The following is an 18,094-nucleotide window of genomic DNA, read 5'->3' as shown; positions in this document are numbered from 1 at the left end:
GAATTTCATGGGTGGAACAACGAAGGGTCGCTGAGGTGACACTGAACCAAGTTCTGAAAATTTAGGTTTTTCTTCCTTGAAATTGAAAATTTTCTAAAAATATTTTGTAGATTTAAATTTTTGACCTTGCTGAAACTTGATAATATTTTTTGTTATAAAACAAAATTTTAAATATGTTAAAATTTTCCCACTCTAACTAATTTTTCTAGTTCCACCTATGCTGAATTTGGTCTACTAGATTAAGGAATATGGTGAAAGAAAAATTTGCAATTGAAACCTGCCTACCATAGCCAAAGTTATTCTTATCCCAACTTAGCTTGGTGAGATGCATTTAAGTGTAGCTTTGCCTTCCAATCATCCCCAGGACAGACAATTTTTTTTTTAAAAAAAAAGAAGGCATTTCGTTTTTGTTAATCAGATTAGTTAACCATATAACAAATTAATCGAAACAAATAAAAGGGGCTAACATGCCTTAATTATAAATTTGAGGAGGAAAATAGACAAGGAAACCGAACCTAAGGGGACAAACTGAAAATTAACATACTCAGATTTGGCTTGGAAGGACCATTGGAAACCAAATTTGTAAGTTGAGGAACGTAATAAACACTTTCAAAAGTTGAGGGACCAAATAAAATCTCGAGCAAAAATTGAGGGATCTTTGAAATCGTTTACACAATCACTTTACCTAACCAAAAATAGGTTTTGCTCCAATACGTTCTGGTATTTAACTAATATTTTGATATGACTGAATTATTCATGTATTTTTCACTAATCAAACTTCACCAGCACTAACTAATGCCTTTTCCATTACTTCAATACAAAAGAAGTAAAGACAAGTGAAGTAGTTTGGTAAAGGTGAACTAAATCCAAGGCAAATATTACAAGGAAAATCAATCACATTTGTTTAAGAACTTTGATTCCCTTCCAACGTGACTCCATATAGTAAGTGTCACCAACCTGTGAATACACTCCACACTTGAAATAATGTGAGTTTCCACCTCTACCAGCTGCTTCAAATATGAAAACCCCATCAATGTAAACCTTCAATTTGCTAGCAGCCACCTCATGGATTACATTAACTCTGAACCACCTATCATATATGTTGTGTACAAGTACGTTTGCTTGTTCAAAGTATGTAAGGGATCCATTGTATACCCTAAGCATTAAAGTTGTGTTATGAGGTAGGCTTGCTCCAAAGACTTGCATAATGCACACACCAGAAGTTCCATTTGGAACAAATCCATATCCTTCGAATTGCCAGACTCCTGAGGAGTAAATATAGCCCTAAGCAGTAAGAATGAAGTAATTAGTGAGCTCAAAATTTGTCATCTCAATTAGTGTACTTGTTATTAGGAGAAATGGTAAAGAAACAATAATACTTCTGTTTAATTTGTGTTTTAGTACTTAGTAGTGGCGAGCCCTATTACAATGATTGTATTTTTTGTTTTTCTCATCTTCGATTGTTTATTGAACGAATTGCACCCAAAAGCTAGTACTTCCAGGCGGACTCACATTTATATATTGAATAGATCTGCAATAAATTCCATGTTATGTGGTAAACAATAAAAGAGATCCTGGAAGTTTACAAGTTTTCCCTTCTTGCCTTCAAACAAAAATTAAATAAAAGAGACCCGGCAAGGAATTTTACAAGTACAAAAAAGGATATAAAATAACTATAAGTGAAATCTATAGCCTTGTTTTCAGTTGCTCTAGATTTTGCAAAATTCGATTATGGAAAGTGATTGTAGAGAATAATTAGAATTAGTAAAAACTACTCTTAGGTGGATTATGGATTTTAACTTTTTTGGCTATTAAAAAATTTATAATCGAAATACGAAAACAAACAAGAACATCCAAAAACTGATCATCCAAAATCAGAATGTAAGCTAAAATGATCAACCTAGAACAAGCTAGTGATACCTGGATTATGAAAGAGAGCCACTCATGAAGATTTTAAATGAAAAAAAAAAAATTTCTCCTTTTTGTTCTGTTTTAAGATTTTTTGTATTGAAAAAGAAAAACGTACCTGAAAAAAGGGAAACAGAAGAAAAAGATAAAAGAAGAAAAAAACAGAATAATTTTTCCAAACTATCAGAGGTAGTCCTTTATCACCTGGAGTTCTTGCTTCCCCAGGAATAACAGTAGAAGACTATAATTACCCTATGCAGTACAATAGAAGAAAATATATAATATCGGCTTTAAAAAAAAGACGAAGAGATAATTCTTTAATCAAGAAGAAAGTTAAGATACAAAAGGAACATGTGTGGACTTTCAAAAGAATCATTACCACATTAAAATTTAAAGCACTAAAGCATAAAGACGCTAAAGTAGTCAATAAGAAATTAAATAGAAAAAAAAAACAAGAAAACGAGAGATTTACCTGGATCATAATTTCCGTACGTGGCATCGTGGGACTATTCCGAGACAAAGGGTTATCTGTGGAGTAAACCCAAAGTTTACGGACTCCATCTACGAAGCTGTATCTTTGGTCTACAGGGAGGTCATATGGTTTCTGAATGTGATAAAAGGATTTATTAAATGGGAGTTCAACAAAGCCATCAGTTGGATCAGCTGAGTATACTATGGCAAGTTGAGAAGTATACAAGAGAAAAAAGGCTGAGAAGAAAAGGATAATTACACGGCAAGTAGCCATCCCTATGTATTGCTTCATGCAATAAATTTTGGTATTTGTAGAGCCCCCTAACCATATCATGGCTCGGGACAAAATAAATGTAAGAAAATATAGGTGCTATAAAGTACTGGCCATATTGAATACTCTCATTTGCAGTGATATCATAAGCATCCAAACGCTGGCAAGATGATTGCAATCAATCACGTATAATCTCAATTCATTGATGTTGTGACTTCACATTTTGGACCTCTTTCTTTAAACGATAGCTAAACTTTGTGTTGTTTGTTGATAGTAACAACACCTTGTGCTATAACATTTTCTGTTTGTATGGGGTTAGTTAATTGGTAAGAGCTCTACACTTTGGGTTCGTTTGGGAGTGGATGATTTGGAGAGAAAAGAAAGGGAAAGAAGAGAAAGTGAACATTTCCTTCGTTTGTTAGTTTTAATTAGGAAAGAAAAGAAGAGAAATGGAAGGATTCAAAAGAATAAATAGTAAGTAAAATTTTTCCTTCCAAATTGGAGAGAAAGTTGGAGGAAACTTATGAAAGTTTTTTAAAATACCTATTTTATTCTTAAAAATGTCTTAAACAAATATTTAATGACTTTTATATCCAAAATCATTCCATTAATTCTCAAAACTCCCAAACAACATAACAATCCCTTCTCTTCTCTTCTCTTCTCTCATAACTTAAGTTTTCCCTTCTTCTCTTTTCTATCCTAAACTCCCAAACTTAGCCGAGAAAGATATTTTTTGCTATTTTGGAGCTACTAAACTTTGGCTTTTTAGGCCTTGCTATTAAATATTGCCGCCTTCTATCATCAGAATTTAACTTTTCAATTAGTACATAAAATTTAATATTGAACATCTTCTTGTTATTGGTTAATTAAAAGAGACTCCTTGAAACTACTTCATTCTTTGGAAGGTTCATTCAACAATTAAGACTTTCATAGTCCAAATTCTTACTTGACTTAAGATCTAACAAAAAGGAAATCTAAAGTCTAATTAGATGACAATATCCTGAGTTTGGTGGCATTTTCATCCCTCCAAATAGACATGATTTTAACCATTTTTGGAGGGAAAATCATATTATGATTTAAGGTTTTAGATGTTTGTATGACTCTTAAGGACCTAAATAGTTATATACCCGACTACAAATCACTTGAAATTTTTTGTTATAGGACCATGTCTATTTAGTATTTTCCAGTTTGCTTTTACCAAGAGAACCTAGCTTTCGGTCCACAATAGTCAATGCGCCTCCCCGAGATGTTACAGCAACATTTGGTCTTTTCTTGCCAAAAACATTAATTGACTTGCCGTTTAGTCACAAAAATTAAAGACATTTAAACATTTCGCTTACACGTTCTTTTATCTTCTGTCTATCCTCGGGTTCTATAGTAAAATTATAATCCCTCCATCCCATTTTGATAATTTTATTTTTCTTTTTCATCCGTCCCAAATATAGCTCACTTTCCAATTAAATAACATAGTTAACTTTTAACTTCTTTAAAATGCCCTTATATAATATATTTTGCTATCACTGAATAAACCTACCTTATTCATTAATTATTTTGATTCATGTTTTGAATGGTGCAACTTTCTATCCATATTACTATTGTTATTAATATAACGGTATAATGGTTAGTTATACTGATAATATTGATATAAGGGTATTTTAGAAAAATAATAGGTTAGATTTACTCTTTCAATAAAGTTAAATAATTTTTCTTAAATTGTGTGAAAAAAATCAAGACTTTCAAAGTGGGACAACGAGAGTAATAGAAATTTCTACACACATCGTAATCATATGTTTTACTCTCCAACTCTTTATTATAGGTATTACTCTCTCTATCCCACTTTAATAGTTTTGATTTCTTTTCCCACACAATTTAAGAAAAATTAGTTAACTTTGTTGAAAGAGTGAATCAAGCCTGTTCTTTTCTTAAAATACCCTTACATTGATATTAGGAGTAGGATTAATCACTATACCTTTATATTAATTACAACAATAATACTATAGAAAGTTGCATTTTTTAAGGTATGAATCTAAGCAATTAATGAATGAGGTAGGTTATATTCACCATAACAAAATACACTAAATAAGGGTATTTTAGAGAAGTTACAAGTTAAATAGATTTTTTAAAATAAAAATTTAAAAGTAGACTATAATTTGGGACGGATGAAAAAGAAAAATAAGACTATCAAAGTGAGACCGGAGGGGGGAGTAGTGAACACCACTATCACAAAGCCAACAATTTATCTGCCATTTGGAGGCAAATTCTCACCAACGATTAATTCTAAGTTCGGATCATCCTAGGAAACTAAAGAAGATTTATCAGATTGGAAAAAAATTAGATAATGTTTGTTTGACATGAAAAGAGAAGGAAAATAACTTTCCTATGATATGTTTATTTGCAGAGAAAAGTGTGGGAAAGTGAAGGAAAGTCAATTATTTTTTCCTTCATGCATGTTTTGTTGGCAGGAATGTTGAAAAATTTTCTTGCATTTTGTCTCCTACAAAATTTGCAGGATTTTAAAGGAAAATAGTTAGTTACTTACAGAAGTTTCAATAACTGCTACTAACTATCAATGACTTCCCATATTCTCTTGATATTTTTCTTAGTAACCAAACATGTATGAGAAACTTATTTTCATTTTCCTTTACCTCGCTTTCCTATATAACTTCCTTTCTATTCAAACAGAGCCTATAAATTTTGAATGTTTTTTTGTTAGGAAATTTATGGAACCCACCATATAAAATCTTCCCATAATTGCTCATTTTCCTATAAATCTTTTCCTGCTGAAATTCATAGGAAAGTGAGTCAAGGGAAAGTTTCAAATAATTAGATTTTTTTTACAACCATTTTCTTTCTAAACTATTTCCTCCATTCTAAACTTCTACATCAATTAGAATAATTTAGAATGTACAATTCAAGCAGGTGGCTTGTAGTTAAACATTTTATTCTTATTTTAACAATTAATGAATTAGTAATTTATTGAATTTATTTGACATTAGTAGTTTTTTCTTTTATAGTTTATGCTCTTTTTTAATGTTTGTATATTTTTTAAATAACTTATACACATATAACACACACACACATATATATATATAAACTTTTTGTTAAAGAATGTGATTAATTTTCAAGTAAACAACTTTTCCAATATGCAAAATGTTTTAATTATTACATATTTTTAGTATATTCAATACCAAAAATGAAGAGGTGCAGTATTGAATATTTTCTATTAATGAACGCACTAACCAATTTTTTCGTGATTTTCGGCTAAATAAACACAATAATTTATATTTTCTTGTATAATTTTCTAGTTAACCAAACATATGTGGAAAAGTTAGTTTCTTTTTCTTTACCTTATTTCACTTCCCTTTTCTCATGACACACTTTCTTGCACAACTATCTTGTCAAACAAACAAACGGAGCCTTAGCGTCGTTACCGAGCAGCCAGGATTGAAATTAATAACACATCAGTAAGTTGGGTTTTGAGATTCAGTTCAATGGGTATAGAAATTTAATTCTCCAAAAATTTTAAATTCTTTTTTGGTAAATGAGCATGTAAATTAGCCTTTTGTTATGAAATAATGATAAGATGTGGATGTCCGTTGATATTCTCAAGAAGAATTACAAGATGAAGATGTCCGTTTGTATTCTCAAGATGATAGACACATGTATTCTCCCTAGATTCGTTGGTCTATTGGATGAAACCTTTTATGGATGTACTTGAAGTACTAAATTCATGTATTAGTACTTAATGGGGTTTATGTATCTTTTATCTTGGATCACCTATTTATAGAGGGGAATCCTACTTCATTTGTAACCTTAAAACCTGAAAGTGCTTTGATCAGTAAAATATAATTCTCTCTCTCTCTTCTTCTCATTCTACTATCCCAATCCCTACTTTTGGGAGTTTATTTTATTAGTTTCACAACACTTTTTAATGTTACCCTCCATTTTTTTAAAAGCTATAAGTGTTTCATGATTCAGTTGAATTATTCTATGTATACCGAATTTTAATGGGAAAATAACCGCATATTTTTCAGCGAATCACGTGTCTTTTCGTCTTATAGGTAAGGTAACTAAGCATAATCATTAACTTCGTCACTAAACTAAGCATATTTCAATCATGTGGCCTCAAATTGGGCCACATCAGTTGTCACACTAGTGAACATCATTCTGAAAGAAATTCTTAAAATTTTCTAAAATACATCCGTTTGGGCCAGTGGTGGTTCATCCCTCCGGATTGTCCTTAGGTATCTTTAGGTCCCTTTTTCCCCTAATATAGAGTAGTGTATGTCTATCATATCTGGCAAAAAAAAAAAAAAAGAAATCATTTTTACAATGATTTTACTATAGCCAAAGATAGGTAATGCTCCAACTTCATTTTGGCACAGATGCCATTACTTTCATATTTTTTTTATCTTTGGGTTTAGTTAGTGACTGTTTATTGGGTACTTATTAAGGTATTAACATTTAGTAATTATAAAACTAATTCGGCAAAGCATCTAATTCTAGGGTGAAATAAATATAAATATTTATTTACATATTAAGTTAAATATAAGGGCAAAATATACTTTATCCCCCTGTGATATAGCTATTTTTCACATAACACCCCTATAGTTTTAAAAACTATATATAACCCCCTCATAATTTGGATTAAAATACCTTTATTTAAAAACTAAAATGGTTGAAGTGATGAAAATATATAAATATAATAAGCATGACACTCTAATTCCTACAATTTTATACTTTACTATATAATCCCCTTATGGTTTAGTGCTTTACCATATAACCCCCTTATGATTTTCAATATATATATATATATACATAATCCCCCTCTGTGGTTAATAAATAATTTTCAACTTTACATAGGGGTATTTTTCACATTTTAGTTGATTCCGTTATGGATTCAAATTTCGTTACTTTAACACTTTAATCCAAATCATGAGGGGATAATGTATAACTTTTAAAACTATAAAAGGATTATATAAAAAAACACTAAATCACAGGAGGACAAAGTGTAATTTGCCCTAAATATAATGAGTACCAGCTAAAAAAAATTTCTTTTTGTTTTACCTACTTTGATATAATTTAATTATTTGAGTATTTTTTTTTTTAGCTTTGTTTCTCGTGTCTATTTTATCTCTTGCACTTTTTGGCTCATTTCTCATGCATTGTTCCATATAAGTCAAGCTTCACAAGCATTAAGTCATTGACTAGTACCTTATCCATTACCTCAACACCAAAGAAGTAAGGACAAGAGAAGTAGTTTGGCTTTAACATGCCAAACGTAAACTAAATCCAAGACAAATATTACAAGGAAAATCAATCACATTGGTTTAAGAACTTTGATTCCCTTCCAACGTGACTCCATGTAGTAAGAGTCACCAATCTGTGAATACACTCCACACTTGAAATGATGTGAATTTCCACCTCTACCAGCTGCTTCAAATGTGAAAACCCCATCAATGTAAACCTTCAATTTGCTAGCAGCCACATCATGGATTACATTAACTCGGAACCACCTATCATATACGTTGGGTACAAGCACATTTGCTCTATAGTATGTGAGGGATCCGTTGTAGACTCTAAGCATTAAAGTTGAGGCATGAGGTGGGCTTGCTCCAAACACTTGCATAATGCACACACCAGAAGTTCCATTTGGAACAAATCCATATCCTTCAAATTGCCAAACTCCCGAAGAGTAATTATAGCCCTAAGAAATAAGAATCAAGTATTGAGTAAGCCCAAAATTTGTTATCTCAATTAAGTGTGCTAGTTGATAGGAGAAATGGTTAAAAGACAATACTCCAGTTTTATTTGTCTTTTAACACTTGGTAGTGGCAAGCCTTAGTATAATACAGTTATTCTTTGTTTTTCCCTTCTTCAATAGAAGTGTTTAGTGAGCTAATTGAACCCAAGAGCCAGTCCTTCTAGGCAGACTAACACTTGTAAATTGCGTAGATTTGTAATAAATTCTGAATTACATGGCAAACAACAGGAGAAACCCAGCAATGAATTTGATAGGGATACAAAAGGGGGTGTAAAATAACTATAAGTGCAATCATAAGCTTTTTCTCAGTTGCTCTAGATTTTGCAAAATTTCTCGGTTGCTCTAAATTTTGCAAAATCTGATTAAGTATAAAAAGTAATAGTAGAGAATAATGAGAATCAGCCAAAGTTACTTTTGGTAAATTGTTGAATTTACTTTTTTCTATTATTAAAAATATATAATTTAAATACCGAAGCAAATGAGGATATAAGAAATTGATTATTCAAAATTAAAATCTTTAATCAGCTAAATAATTAGCCAATAACAAGTCCATAATACCCAGATTGTGAAAGCGAGCCATCTTATGAAGATTTTGAATAACAATTATTTTCACATTTTCATTCTATTTTAAATATTGGTATTGAACAAGGAAATAAGTACTTAAAAAAATGGAAACAGAAGAAAGAGACAAGAGAAGAAAGAACCAGTATAATTTTTCTTAAGTATCAGAGATAGTCCTTTATCACATAGAATTCTTGCTTCCTCACGAACAACAGTAGAAGATTATAATCACCACATGCTATACCATAGAAGAAGATACATAAAATTTTGGCTCAAAAAAAATGAAGAGAAAATTCTTTAATCATGAACAAAGTTAAGATAGAAAAGGAGCATCTGTAAACTTTCATAAGAATCATTACTACATTAAAACAGCAAAAATAAATATGCAAAGCACTAAGAATCAAAACCTGAAGTAGTGAATGAGAAATTTAATATAACCCAAAAAAAAAAGAATATGAGGAATTTACGTTGATCATAATTTCCGTACGTGGCATCGTGGGACTATTCCGAGACAAAGGGTTATCTGTGGAGTAAACCCAAAGTTTATGGACTCCATCTACGAAGCTGTATCTTTGGTCTACGGGGAGGTCAAATGGTTTCTGAATGTGATAGAAGGATGTATTAAATGGGAGTTCAACAAATCCATCAGTTGGATCAATTGAGCACGCTGTGGCAAGTTGAGAAGTATATAATAAAAAGGGCAGGAAGAAACGAAAGATTAAATGGTAAGAAATAGCCATCTCTGTCAATTGCTTCATGCAAGAAATTTTGATATTTATAGAGCCTTAACCACATCATGATTCCATACAATATACATGTAAGAAAACAAAGATGTAGAATACTCTAGTGTGTGATGAAATCATAAGCTTTCAAAAGCTTGCAAATGATCTCAATTCATTGATAGAATGACTTTACATTTTGGACCTCTTTCTTGAAAATGATAGCCACACTTTTGTGTTGTTTATTGAAAGTAATAACAGCTTGTGCCATGATCTCTTCCGTTTGTATGGGGTTAGTTAATTGGTAAGAGCTCCACACATGATGAGAGATATATTTTTACGATTTTGGCACTATTAAACATTGGCTATTTAGTGCTTGCTTTTAAATATTGCCGCCCTCCATCAGCAGGATTTAGCTTTTTAATTAGTCTAAAAAATTTAATTTCGAATATTTTTCCTATTATTGGTGAATTATATCGAGTCTCTTTGAAACTATTTCATTCTTTGAAAGGTTCAATCCACAATTTAAGACTTTCTTAGAACAAACTTCTCACTTGCCATGAGATCTAACAATAAGAAAATCTAAACTCTGTTTAGATGACATTATCTTGAGTTTAGTTGCATTTTCATCGCTTCAATTAGACATAATTTCAACTTTTTTTGGAGGGAAAATAATTTTTTTAGTTTAAAATTTTAGATGTTTGTATGGCTCTAAAGGATGCAAGTAGTTATTATACCCAACTATTAATTACTTGAAATTTTTTTGTTTACGAGACTATGTCTATTTCAATATTTTTATTTTTTCTTTACGAGACTTTGCCAGTTTGGTCTACAATGGTCAATGTGCCTCCCCAAAATGTTACAGCAGTATTTGGTCTTTACTTGACTTGCCTTTTAGTGACAAAAATTAAAGACATTTATACACTTTCTTCTCATCTTCTATCTTTCCTCGGGCTCCATAGACATATTAGAATAGAAAACTTTATCTAACAATCCACAAAAAAAAAAATAAAAAATTGAAGAGTATTTTGCCTTTCTCTCAAACTGTTTATTATAGGTATATTTGTCAACAGTAGTATCGAAAAGCCAAAAATTTATCTGCCATTTGGAGGCAATTTCTCTCCAACGATCAATACCAATTTCGGATGATCCCAAGAAACCAAAGAAGATTCATCAGATTGGGAAAAAAATTTAGTGCCATCATCGAACAGCTAATATTCAAATTAATAACATATCAGTAAGTTGGTTTTTGAGATTCAGTTCAGCGGGTATAGTAATTTAATTCTCAAAATTTTCAAAAATATTTATTTGGTAAATGAGCATGCAAATTAACATTTTTTTTGGTAAATGAAATTTATTATATTGCTCTCCAATTTTTGTGACGTGCTTATTTGTCCTTTTTTTTGGGCAAATTCCACTTTACCCCCCTGTGGTTTAGCGTTTTTTTACATAACCTCTTTATGGTTTCAAAAACTATATATAACCTCCTTATGGTTTGGATTAAAATGTCAAAATGACAGGAATGATCATTCGTAATGAAGTCACCTAAATATCAAAAATACCCTTATGTAAAGTTGAAAATTATTTATTAACCAAGGAAGGTTATGTGTATATTTTGAAAACCATAAGGAGGTTATATGGTAAAGTATTAAACCATAAAGGGGTTATATGGTAAAATATAAAAATCATACGGGATTAGTGTGTTATGTATTTATAAGGGTAATTTCGACATTTTTAGAAATTCCATTACGAATGACTATTTCCGTCACTTTGACACTTTAATCCAAACCATGAGGGGGTTATGTATAGCTTTTGAAACTAGAGGGGGTTATGTAAAAATGCTAAATCACAGGGGGGATAAATTGCAATTTGCCCTTTTTTTTTTCAATCTATAACTGCTTCATCATTCAGTTGAATTGTTTTTTGTATGCTGAATTTTAATGGGACAATAAGGGCATACTTTTCATAGAATCTCGTATCTTTTCGTCTTATAGGTAACTAATCATATTCGTTAGCTCGCCATTTAAAAATTTTGGGTATTTCACTAGGGACGAACACTCTACATCTAAGCTTCCAATCTTCCTCAATCCGTCAAAGGGCTACTTCAACAAGATTGAGTGCTGAACTGTATTCAAGTTGGCCTGAAATGGGAAAAGAGAAGTGTGTATGCCACATCCCTTGTAGTTATTTTGTATTTCTTTTCTTTTTTGGATAATTCAAAGTTTGGATAATTTCGCCATCACCACCACGAGTCAGGTTAAGCCTTGAGACTATATATAGGTCACTTGAAGAATATTTACAAATTATCTACTAATACAATTCTCACATGATTTGAATATACGATTTTTTTTTTTTATGAAGAAACAGTCTGTTTTCAACATTGACAGCGTCCATGTCAAACTTTTTATTACTTATAACAGATAACTTTTATTCCACGAAAAGAAAATAGGTATTAACATTCCACACTTAAACCAAAGCCCAACATATAGATCATAAAAGAAACAAATTACATTTTTTTTAGGATTTTGATTCCTTTCCACCTAGATTCCATGTAGTAAGAAGCATCAGGTTGTGAATACACTCCACACTTGAAATAATGATATTTTCCACCTCTTCCAGGTGCTTCAATCACTTGAACCCCATCAATGTAAACCGTCACTTTGCTAGCATCTGCATCATGAATTACATTGAGACGAAACCACCTATCATAGATGTTTGAAACTAGGACAGGAGCTCTATAGTATGAAAGGGTTCCATTGAAAAGTCTGAGCATTAGAGTTGTGGCATGAGGGCTTGCTCCAAAGACTTGCATGATGCAAACACCAGAAGTTCCATTGGGAACAAATCCATATCCTTCAAATTGCCAAATCCCCGAAGAGTAATTATAACCCTGAGAAGCAAATTAGCACAAAAATTAACATGTCACATGCTGTATTTCACATGTAGCAAAAGGATTTTTCCCGTCCATACATGCAATTCAATTTGTGCTTAAATATATATTTTGTTGATCTAATTTCATACGTATTTGTAAAACTTGGCACACTTGTTTCTAAGTATCATCTGTTACCCCATAGACTATGCTATGAAAAAATGTGCTAAAATTCAAAACAAAAAAAGGGCAATTATGAAATAGTTACTCTAACACTACTAATATTGTTTTGCTAATTGATCTATATCTAGTAACTTAAGGTATGGGAACTGAAGTGTAAAAACTGGAAAAGAATTGGAAGAGATAAAGAGATTAATAGTGATTTACTTGGATTATAATTTCTGTACGAGAATTTGTAGGACTATTCTTAGCTAAAGGCTTGTCAGTGGAGTAGACCCAGAGCTTGTGAATTCCATCAATGAAGCTGTATCGTTGGTCTACAGGGATATCATATGGCTTCTGGATGTGATAAAAGGATGTATTAAATGGGAGTTCAACAAATCCATCTGTTGGATCAGTTGGCTCTCCAATAGCAAGCTGAGTACTTGCTAGAACGACGACTAAGAGGGAACAGATATTGTGGTAAAAGCTACTACCCATCTCTCTACCTTGAGACCAAGAAAATTTTTGTGGTACTTATAACAACGTATTGAAAGCAACAATGAGAGAAAAATTTGGTGCTGCATTGGCAATTGTTAAGGCGATTACATGACAGTGTTATATCTGTGATTTAGATCAGATCGCGTTTAAACTGTCAAATTCATTCTTTTTAAATGTGCTGTCTCGATCTATGCAGCATCAGCATGGCCGAACTACTGAATATGAAATTCCATTTTGAAAATGTACCAAAAGCAACAACGTAAAGTTAGTTCTTTGACCATTGGATTATTACAACGTTGCCTTCTCTTTATTCTTGTGAAATGGTACACATGTAATAGCATAAGTTATGTACATAATTTGAACAGTTCATTTCAGGAGTTTCAATAGCATTTCCTACTAAGGAGTTCAATAATTAATACGTGCTAAGACTCACTTATTTATTCAATGAGCCAAATATAACATAATTTGAATTGTCAAGAAATTCTCTTGTAATTGTGAAAATCTTGGATTTACAATGGAACCAGTCTAGAACATGACCGGTTTCAACTGTAATTTTATATTTTCCTCGTATAAAAGTACTTCTATTTTATCCCATGAAAACTGAAGACGAGATAAGTACAAAAGTTGCAGGCCAGTGTTTTGGTTTTAGTTCTCCGTTTTTACTAGTTGACAGCTGATAATTCATTGAAAAACCAAAAACATGAAAAACAAAAATAAGAAAAGAAAAACGAACGTAGTCATCTGCCTCTGTTTAAATCAGGTGTGTAAGAACGAGTATAAATTAATTCTCCAATTCCCATTTATAACTTCTCTGTACATTCACCCTGTGAAAATGACAATGCAGGTATCTGGATTTGGTAAAGTAGAAGTAAAAAAATAATGTGAAATGAGGTTTGAATAATCTTTTCCTTGGATCAAAAAGTGATAAAAAAAATTTATTTGTCTTCTTGTATCTTGTCATATCATACCTTCTCCTTCCAAAATTGAACTTGTTTGTTTGATCCAGTTGCATTAAAATAGACAATGATTTGTAATCTGCTTTACACATAAACAGACAAATATATGTATCATATGTAATTTGGACAAGTCAAACAAGAGAAAAAGTCAAATAGAAAAGCTCTAAAAACCTTTTAAGATTAATGGTAAGAAACTTTCAAAATCATGTGAAGAGCAGTTAGCAAGAACTTGACCTTTTTCCATAAAGCTAGTTTAAAAACATAAAACTAGTCTTCTTCTTGTTTGCTGCATTATACACTTTATCCCTAACTATGACAATGTAATGACGATGTGACATTTTGTTCTAACTATGATCCCTAACTTTTTTGACCAGCTGCCCGTCATTATTGATTTATATGGTTTTAGTTACTAATGTTATTAGCAAAATTAGCAAGATAAAAGATAGTGCAAATTAATGATAATGTATCGTTCTATTTTTGTTATGATACCTTGGAACCTTTGGACCGGCTTTAGCACGTTATCATTGATTTGTTAGGACCTCTATGCCATTAATTTTTGGTAAAGTTGTCATTGACTATATTTAAATAAGATAAACTTGAGAGTTTAGGTTGCAAAGTGTTCAAAATTAAGAATTTAGCTTGTAAAGTGTTCAAAATTAAAGTTTATGGTGCAAAGTGAAAAAATTATACAAATTCAGGGATGCAATGTGGAGTTCGTCCTTTGAATTAAGAACTTTCTAGGTTTAATTTAAGTACCAAATAATCACCTCAATTAAAAGCATAGGTTAGTATGTATTACTTCGAATTGGAAGCAAGAGTGCTAAGAAGCAGAGCCAAAGATGATATTAAGCCTTTTGTTTAAGTGATCAAGTAGGATATCATATCAGCTTCTACTTTGAATATGCTTTTCTTGCCTTCCTAATATGTTTTATGACTTGCATTAGTTATTAATATTCAAGAGACTTACCTATTTATCCTCGACACACTGTGTCTTTTCTTGTCATATTGTGCCATGGAAGCCATATACCAGGAGGGTTGCATTAACGGCTAAGGTGAAGTATAGATAAGAAATTATTTCCCAAAGGTAATATTGTAGTCGGTGGATTTTACATATTCAATCAAATGTTCAGATTACATTGAATTATTTCCTTCTTTATTTTTGAACTTGGCTCCTCGAGGCTCGAGGGGATTCTTTCTCTCCATTTTTCATAGGACACATCTGGATGAATGACACGTATCTTCATTTATTAACAAGTGTTAAGATTAATCAAATTTAAAATAATTATATCTCTTCTTAATAAATAAATTAGATGTGCATTGTCAAAAATGAAAAAAGAATCTATTGGAGAGGAGCTAAATCCCTTTATTTTCTTTTTCCATTACATCTTAGCGTCATACTAAGACTCTTTCTTAGTAATGGAGAAAGAAGGAAAGAAAAAGGAGCAAGATGACCACCATGGTCTCTTTTCTCTGTTTATGCTTATGTCTTTTCGGCTTTTTTTCGATAAGCTATCAAGCGGAAAACCCAAAACAAAGAAAACCGAAACAATTACCTACTCTACACCTTGAATTTGTTTATTCTTCAGTTTTCATGGTCTAACGAGAAAAGAAAGTACAAAAAAGCAGTTGAAACCTGTGTGATCATGCACTAACCTCATTCCATTGTAAATCAAAGAATATCCCTATGAAGATTACTTCAAAACAATTTGAATAACGTTAAATTGAGCCAAATGTAGCAAATATGCGAGTTTCATTATTCACATCTTTGTTCATATGCACTGACTGATAGATATGAGATTAGCACGTCAATTATAATCGGCACTCCATATAGCAACGTGCCTATGGGTTCAATCCAATCTTAGGGTTGGTCAATCATATTGTTTCACAAATTAATCTGAAAGAGTCTAAAAGTGAACAGGGCAGTAAATATACTTTACCCTTACAGCTAAGATGATAGATACGCTTTTTTCTTCTAATAATCAAGTAACATAGAGCTTGTTGGTGTGAAGACTAAGCCATCTGTTAATTACAAACACTTAGTAGTCTAATAGTCAATCGGGCTGTAATTAACTTTACATATTTTACCCTAACAGCTAAAGAGATAGATGCATTTTTTTTCTTTTAAGAACCAAGTAATTAACATTGTCCTTAAGCCATCTGTCAATTGTAAACAATTTTTGTGGATTTATGAAAAGAACCACAGCTATGCATACTATACATTTGCTTATTTCTTGTTTTCTTTCGCTTAAGCAGCCTGCTCAGGAGGCAAACTATAGGGAGAAATCCCGAAGTTAATGTAACTTAGGGCACATTCTGTGCTCTATAAATATAAAGAAGATTCAAACTCCCAACTTGTCATTGAAGAAAGTATTAAATTCAAATGTTTGAATAGGTTGGAATATCACTATTTAGAAAATGTACAAAGAATCAGTACTGTCCATATGTCCTTCACACAACCTAACTTTTCTCTTCTATGGATATAAATTTCTGTGTCTTGTACAAAGATTAGATGTACGTACCAAGATTGCATTATGATATTAAACTATGCTGTTTTACCGAAATTGCGTGACGTTGGCTCATGTTCAAACTAATCAAAACGTTGAGAAAGTCATTTCCTTGGCCTTAGGAATTAAAAATTCGTGATAGTATGATACCATATGAGGAATCTAAGTAGGTTTAATTTTCTATAAATCCCTTCTCAGGTATTCATTGAAGTCCACTACTTTGTTCATGGTAAGAGATGACATCTTTTTCCTCAACCTTCTTGCAATTTGCCATTCTCCAATTCCTCTTGTACAAAGTCCTCAGCTGTGAAGGACCCGTAGATCCATCCAAGGGCTTCATTTCTTTGCCTTTTAATACATCGTTTTACCACATTCAGAAACCATATGATGTGCCTGTAGATCAAAGATACAAGTTCGTAGATGGAGTTCACTATTTGTGGGTATTTTCAACCGATAAACCACACACTCCCACTAGTCATACAAAACCTCGAACTGAGATTGGGATACAGGTATGAAAAATTCTATTGCCTATCCATTTTTGACAAAAATATGCTCATGTAGTACCGTCAATGTAGAAAAATGTCCATACCAGTAGGTTTGGATACATAACACGTAACATTCATATAATTTTCAGATACTCTGAAATTCTTTCGAACATCCGATACCAATAGGAATTTACACCAATAGGAATTTTATTTTCGCCAATTCTTGTAGGGGTATAATTATTCTTCAGGTGTTTGGCAATTTGAAGGGGATTTTTACGTGCCATCGGGGACATCAGGTGTCTGCATCATGCAAGTTTTCGGGGCAACTTCTCCTCATGCCACAACTCTGATGCTTAGGGTTTACAATGGCTCACTCTTTTACTATACGGATTCTGTTCTGGTTCCAAGCGTCTATGACAAGTGGTTTCATCTAAATGTGGTTCATGATGTTTTAGCTGCAAAAGTGAAGGTTTTCATTGATGGCTGTCTAAAGATTGTCGCAGATGGCCGTGGAGGTACCTCACATACTTTCAAATGTGGTGTTTATGCTCAAAATGAGGATTCTTATCGCATGGAATCACGATGGAAGAACATCAAAATTCTGAAAATACAAGACTAATGTTGTATTTAAGATGGTTTTTCTTCTGTAATGCGGAATAATATAGTGGTTCATTAATGATTAAACATTATTGGTGTTTGTTTGTTGTGTTGTTGTTTGAGGAAATTATACGAAATGGGAAATTAAATTCTACAAGGTCATTACTTAGATTACCATATATACTTTGATGTCAATATAAACATATTATTGAGTAAATTTGTTGTGTAATAGCATATATTGAACTAACAAAATACTAATTTATGCTCCCAAAAACCAAGAATATGACACAAAAATTTAACACCAAATCTCTAAAGGGAGGAGAATATTA

The 18,094-nt window shown here is 31.9% G+C and overlaps 4 protein-coding genes across 4 annotated transcripts; 1 reads left to right on the top strand and 3 right to left on the bottom strand.

Annotated features, from left to right (window-relative positions):
- Positions 1–894: 894 nt before the first annotated feature.
- Positions 895–2,653, bottom strand: LOC113776871 (citrate-binding protein-like). The gene is made up of 2 exons (XM_027321922.1): positions 2,381–2,653; positions 895–1,284 (listed from the first exon to the last, which is right to left on the bottom strand). Exons 1-2 carry the CDS (start codon positions 2,651–2,653, stop codon positions 895–897), a joined length of 663 nt encoding a protein of 220 aa, XP_027177723.1.
- Positions 2,654–7,970: 5,317 nt separating this feature from the next.
- Positions 7,971–9,715, bottom strand: LOC113776870 (citrate-binding protein-like). Its single transcript, XM_027321921.1, has 2 exons — positions 9,443–9,715; positions 7,971–8,357 (listed from the first exon to the last, which is right to left on the bottom strand). The coding sequence occupies exons 1-2, from the start codon at positions 9,713–9,715 to the stop codon at positions 7,971–7,973; spliced, it is 660 nt and encodes a 219-aa protein (XP_027177722.1).
- A 2,485-nt stretch (positions 9,716–12,200) lies between these two features.
- LOC113776869 (citrate-binding protein-like) lies at positions 12,201–13,223 on the bottom strand. The gene is made up of 2 exons (XM_027321920.1): positions 12,951–13,223; positions 12,201–12,584 (listed from the first exon to the last, which is right to left on the bottom strand). The coding sequence occupies exons 1-2, from the start codon at positions 13,221–13,223 to the stop codon at positions 12,201–12,203; spliced, it is 657 nt and encodes a 218-aa protein (XP_027177721.1).
- A 3,696-nt stretch (positions 13,224–16,919) lies between these two features.
- Positions 16,920–17,787, top strand: LOC113776868 (citrate-binding protein-like). Its single transcript, XM_027321919.1, has 2 exons — positions 16,920–17,192; positions 17,398–17,787. Exons 1-2 carry the CDS (start codon positions 16,920–16,922, stop codon positions 17,785–17,787), a joined length of 663 nt encoding a protein of 220 aa, XP_027177720.1.
- The last annotated feature ends 307 nt before the right edge of the window (positions 17,788–18,094 follow it).

This window comes from Coffea eugenioides, chromosome 7 (assembly GCF_003713205.1).
Source record: "Coffea eugenioides isolate CCC68of chromosome 7, Ceug_1.0, whole genome shotgun sequence".
Taxonomy (NCBI): domain Eukaryota; kingdom Viridiplantae; phylum Streptophyta; class Magnoliopsida; order Gentianales; family Rubiaceae; genus Coffea; species Coffea eugenioides.
This window is presented reverse-complemented; position numbering and strand designations above follow the sequence as displayed.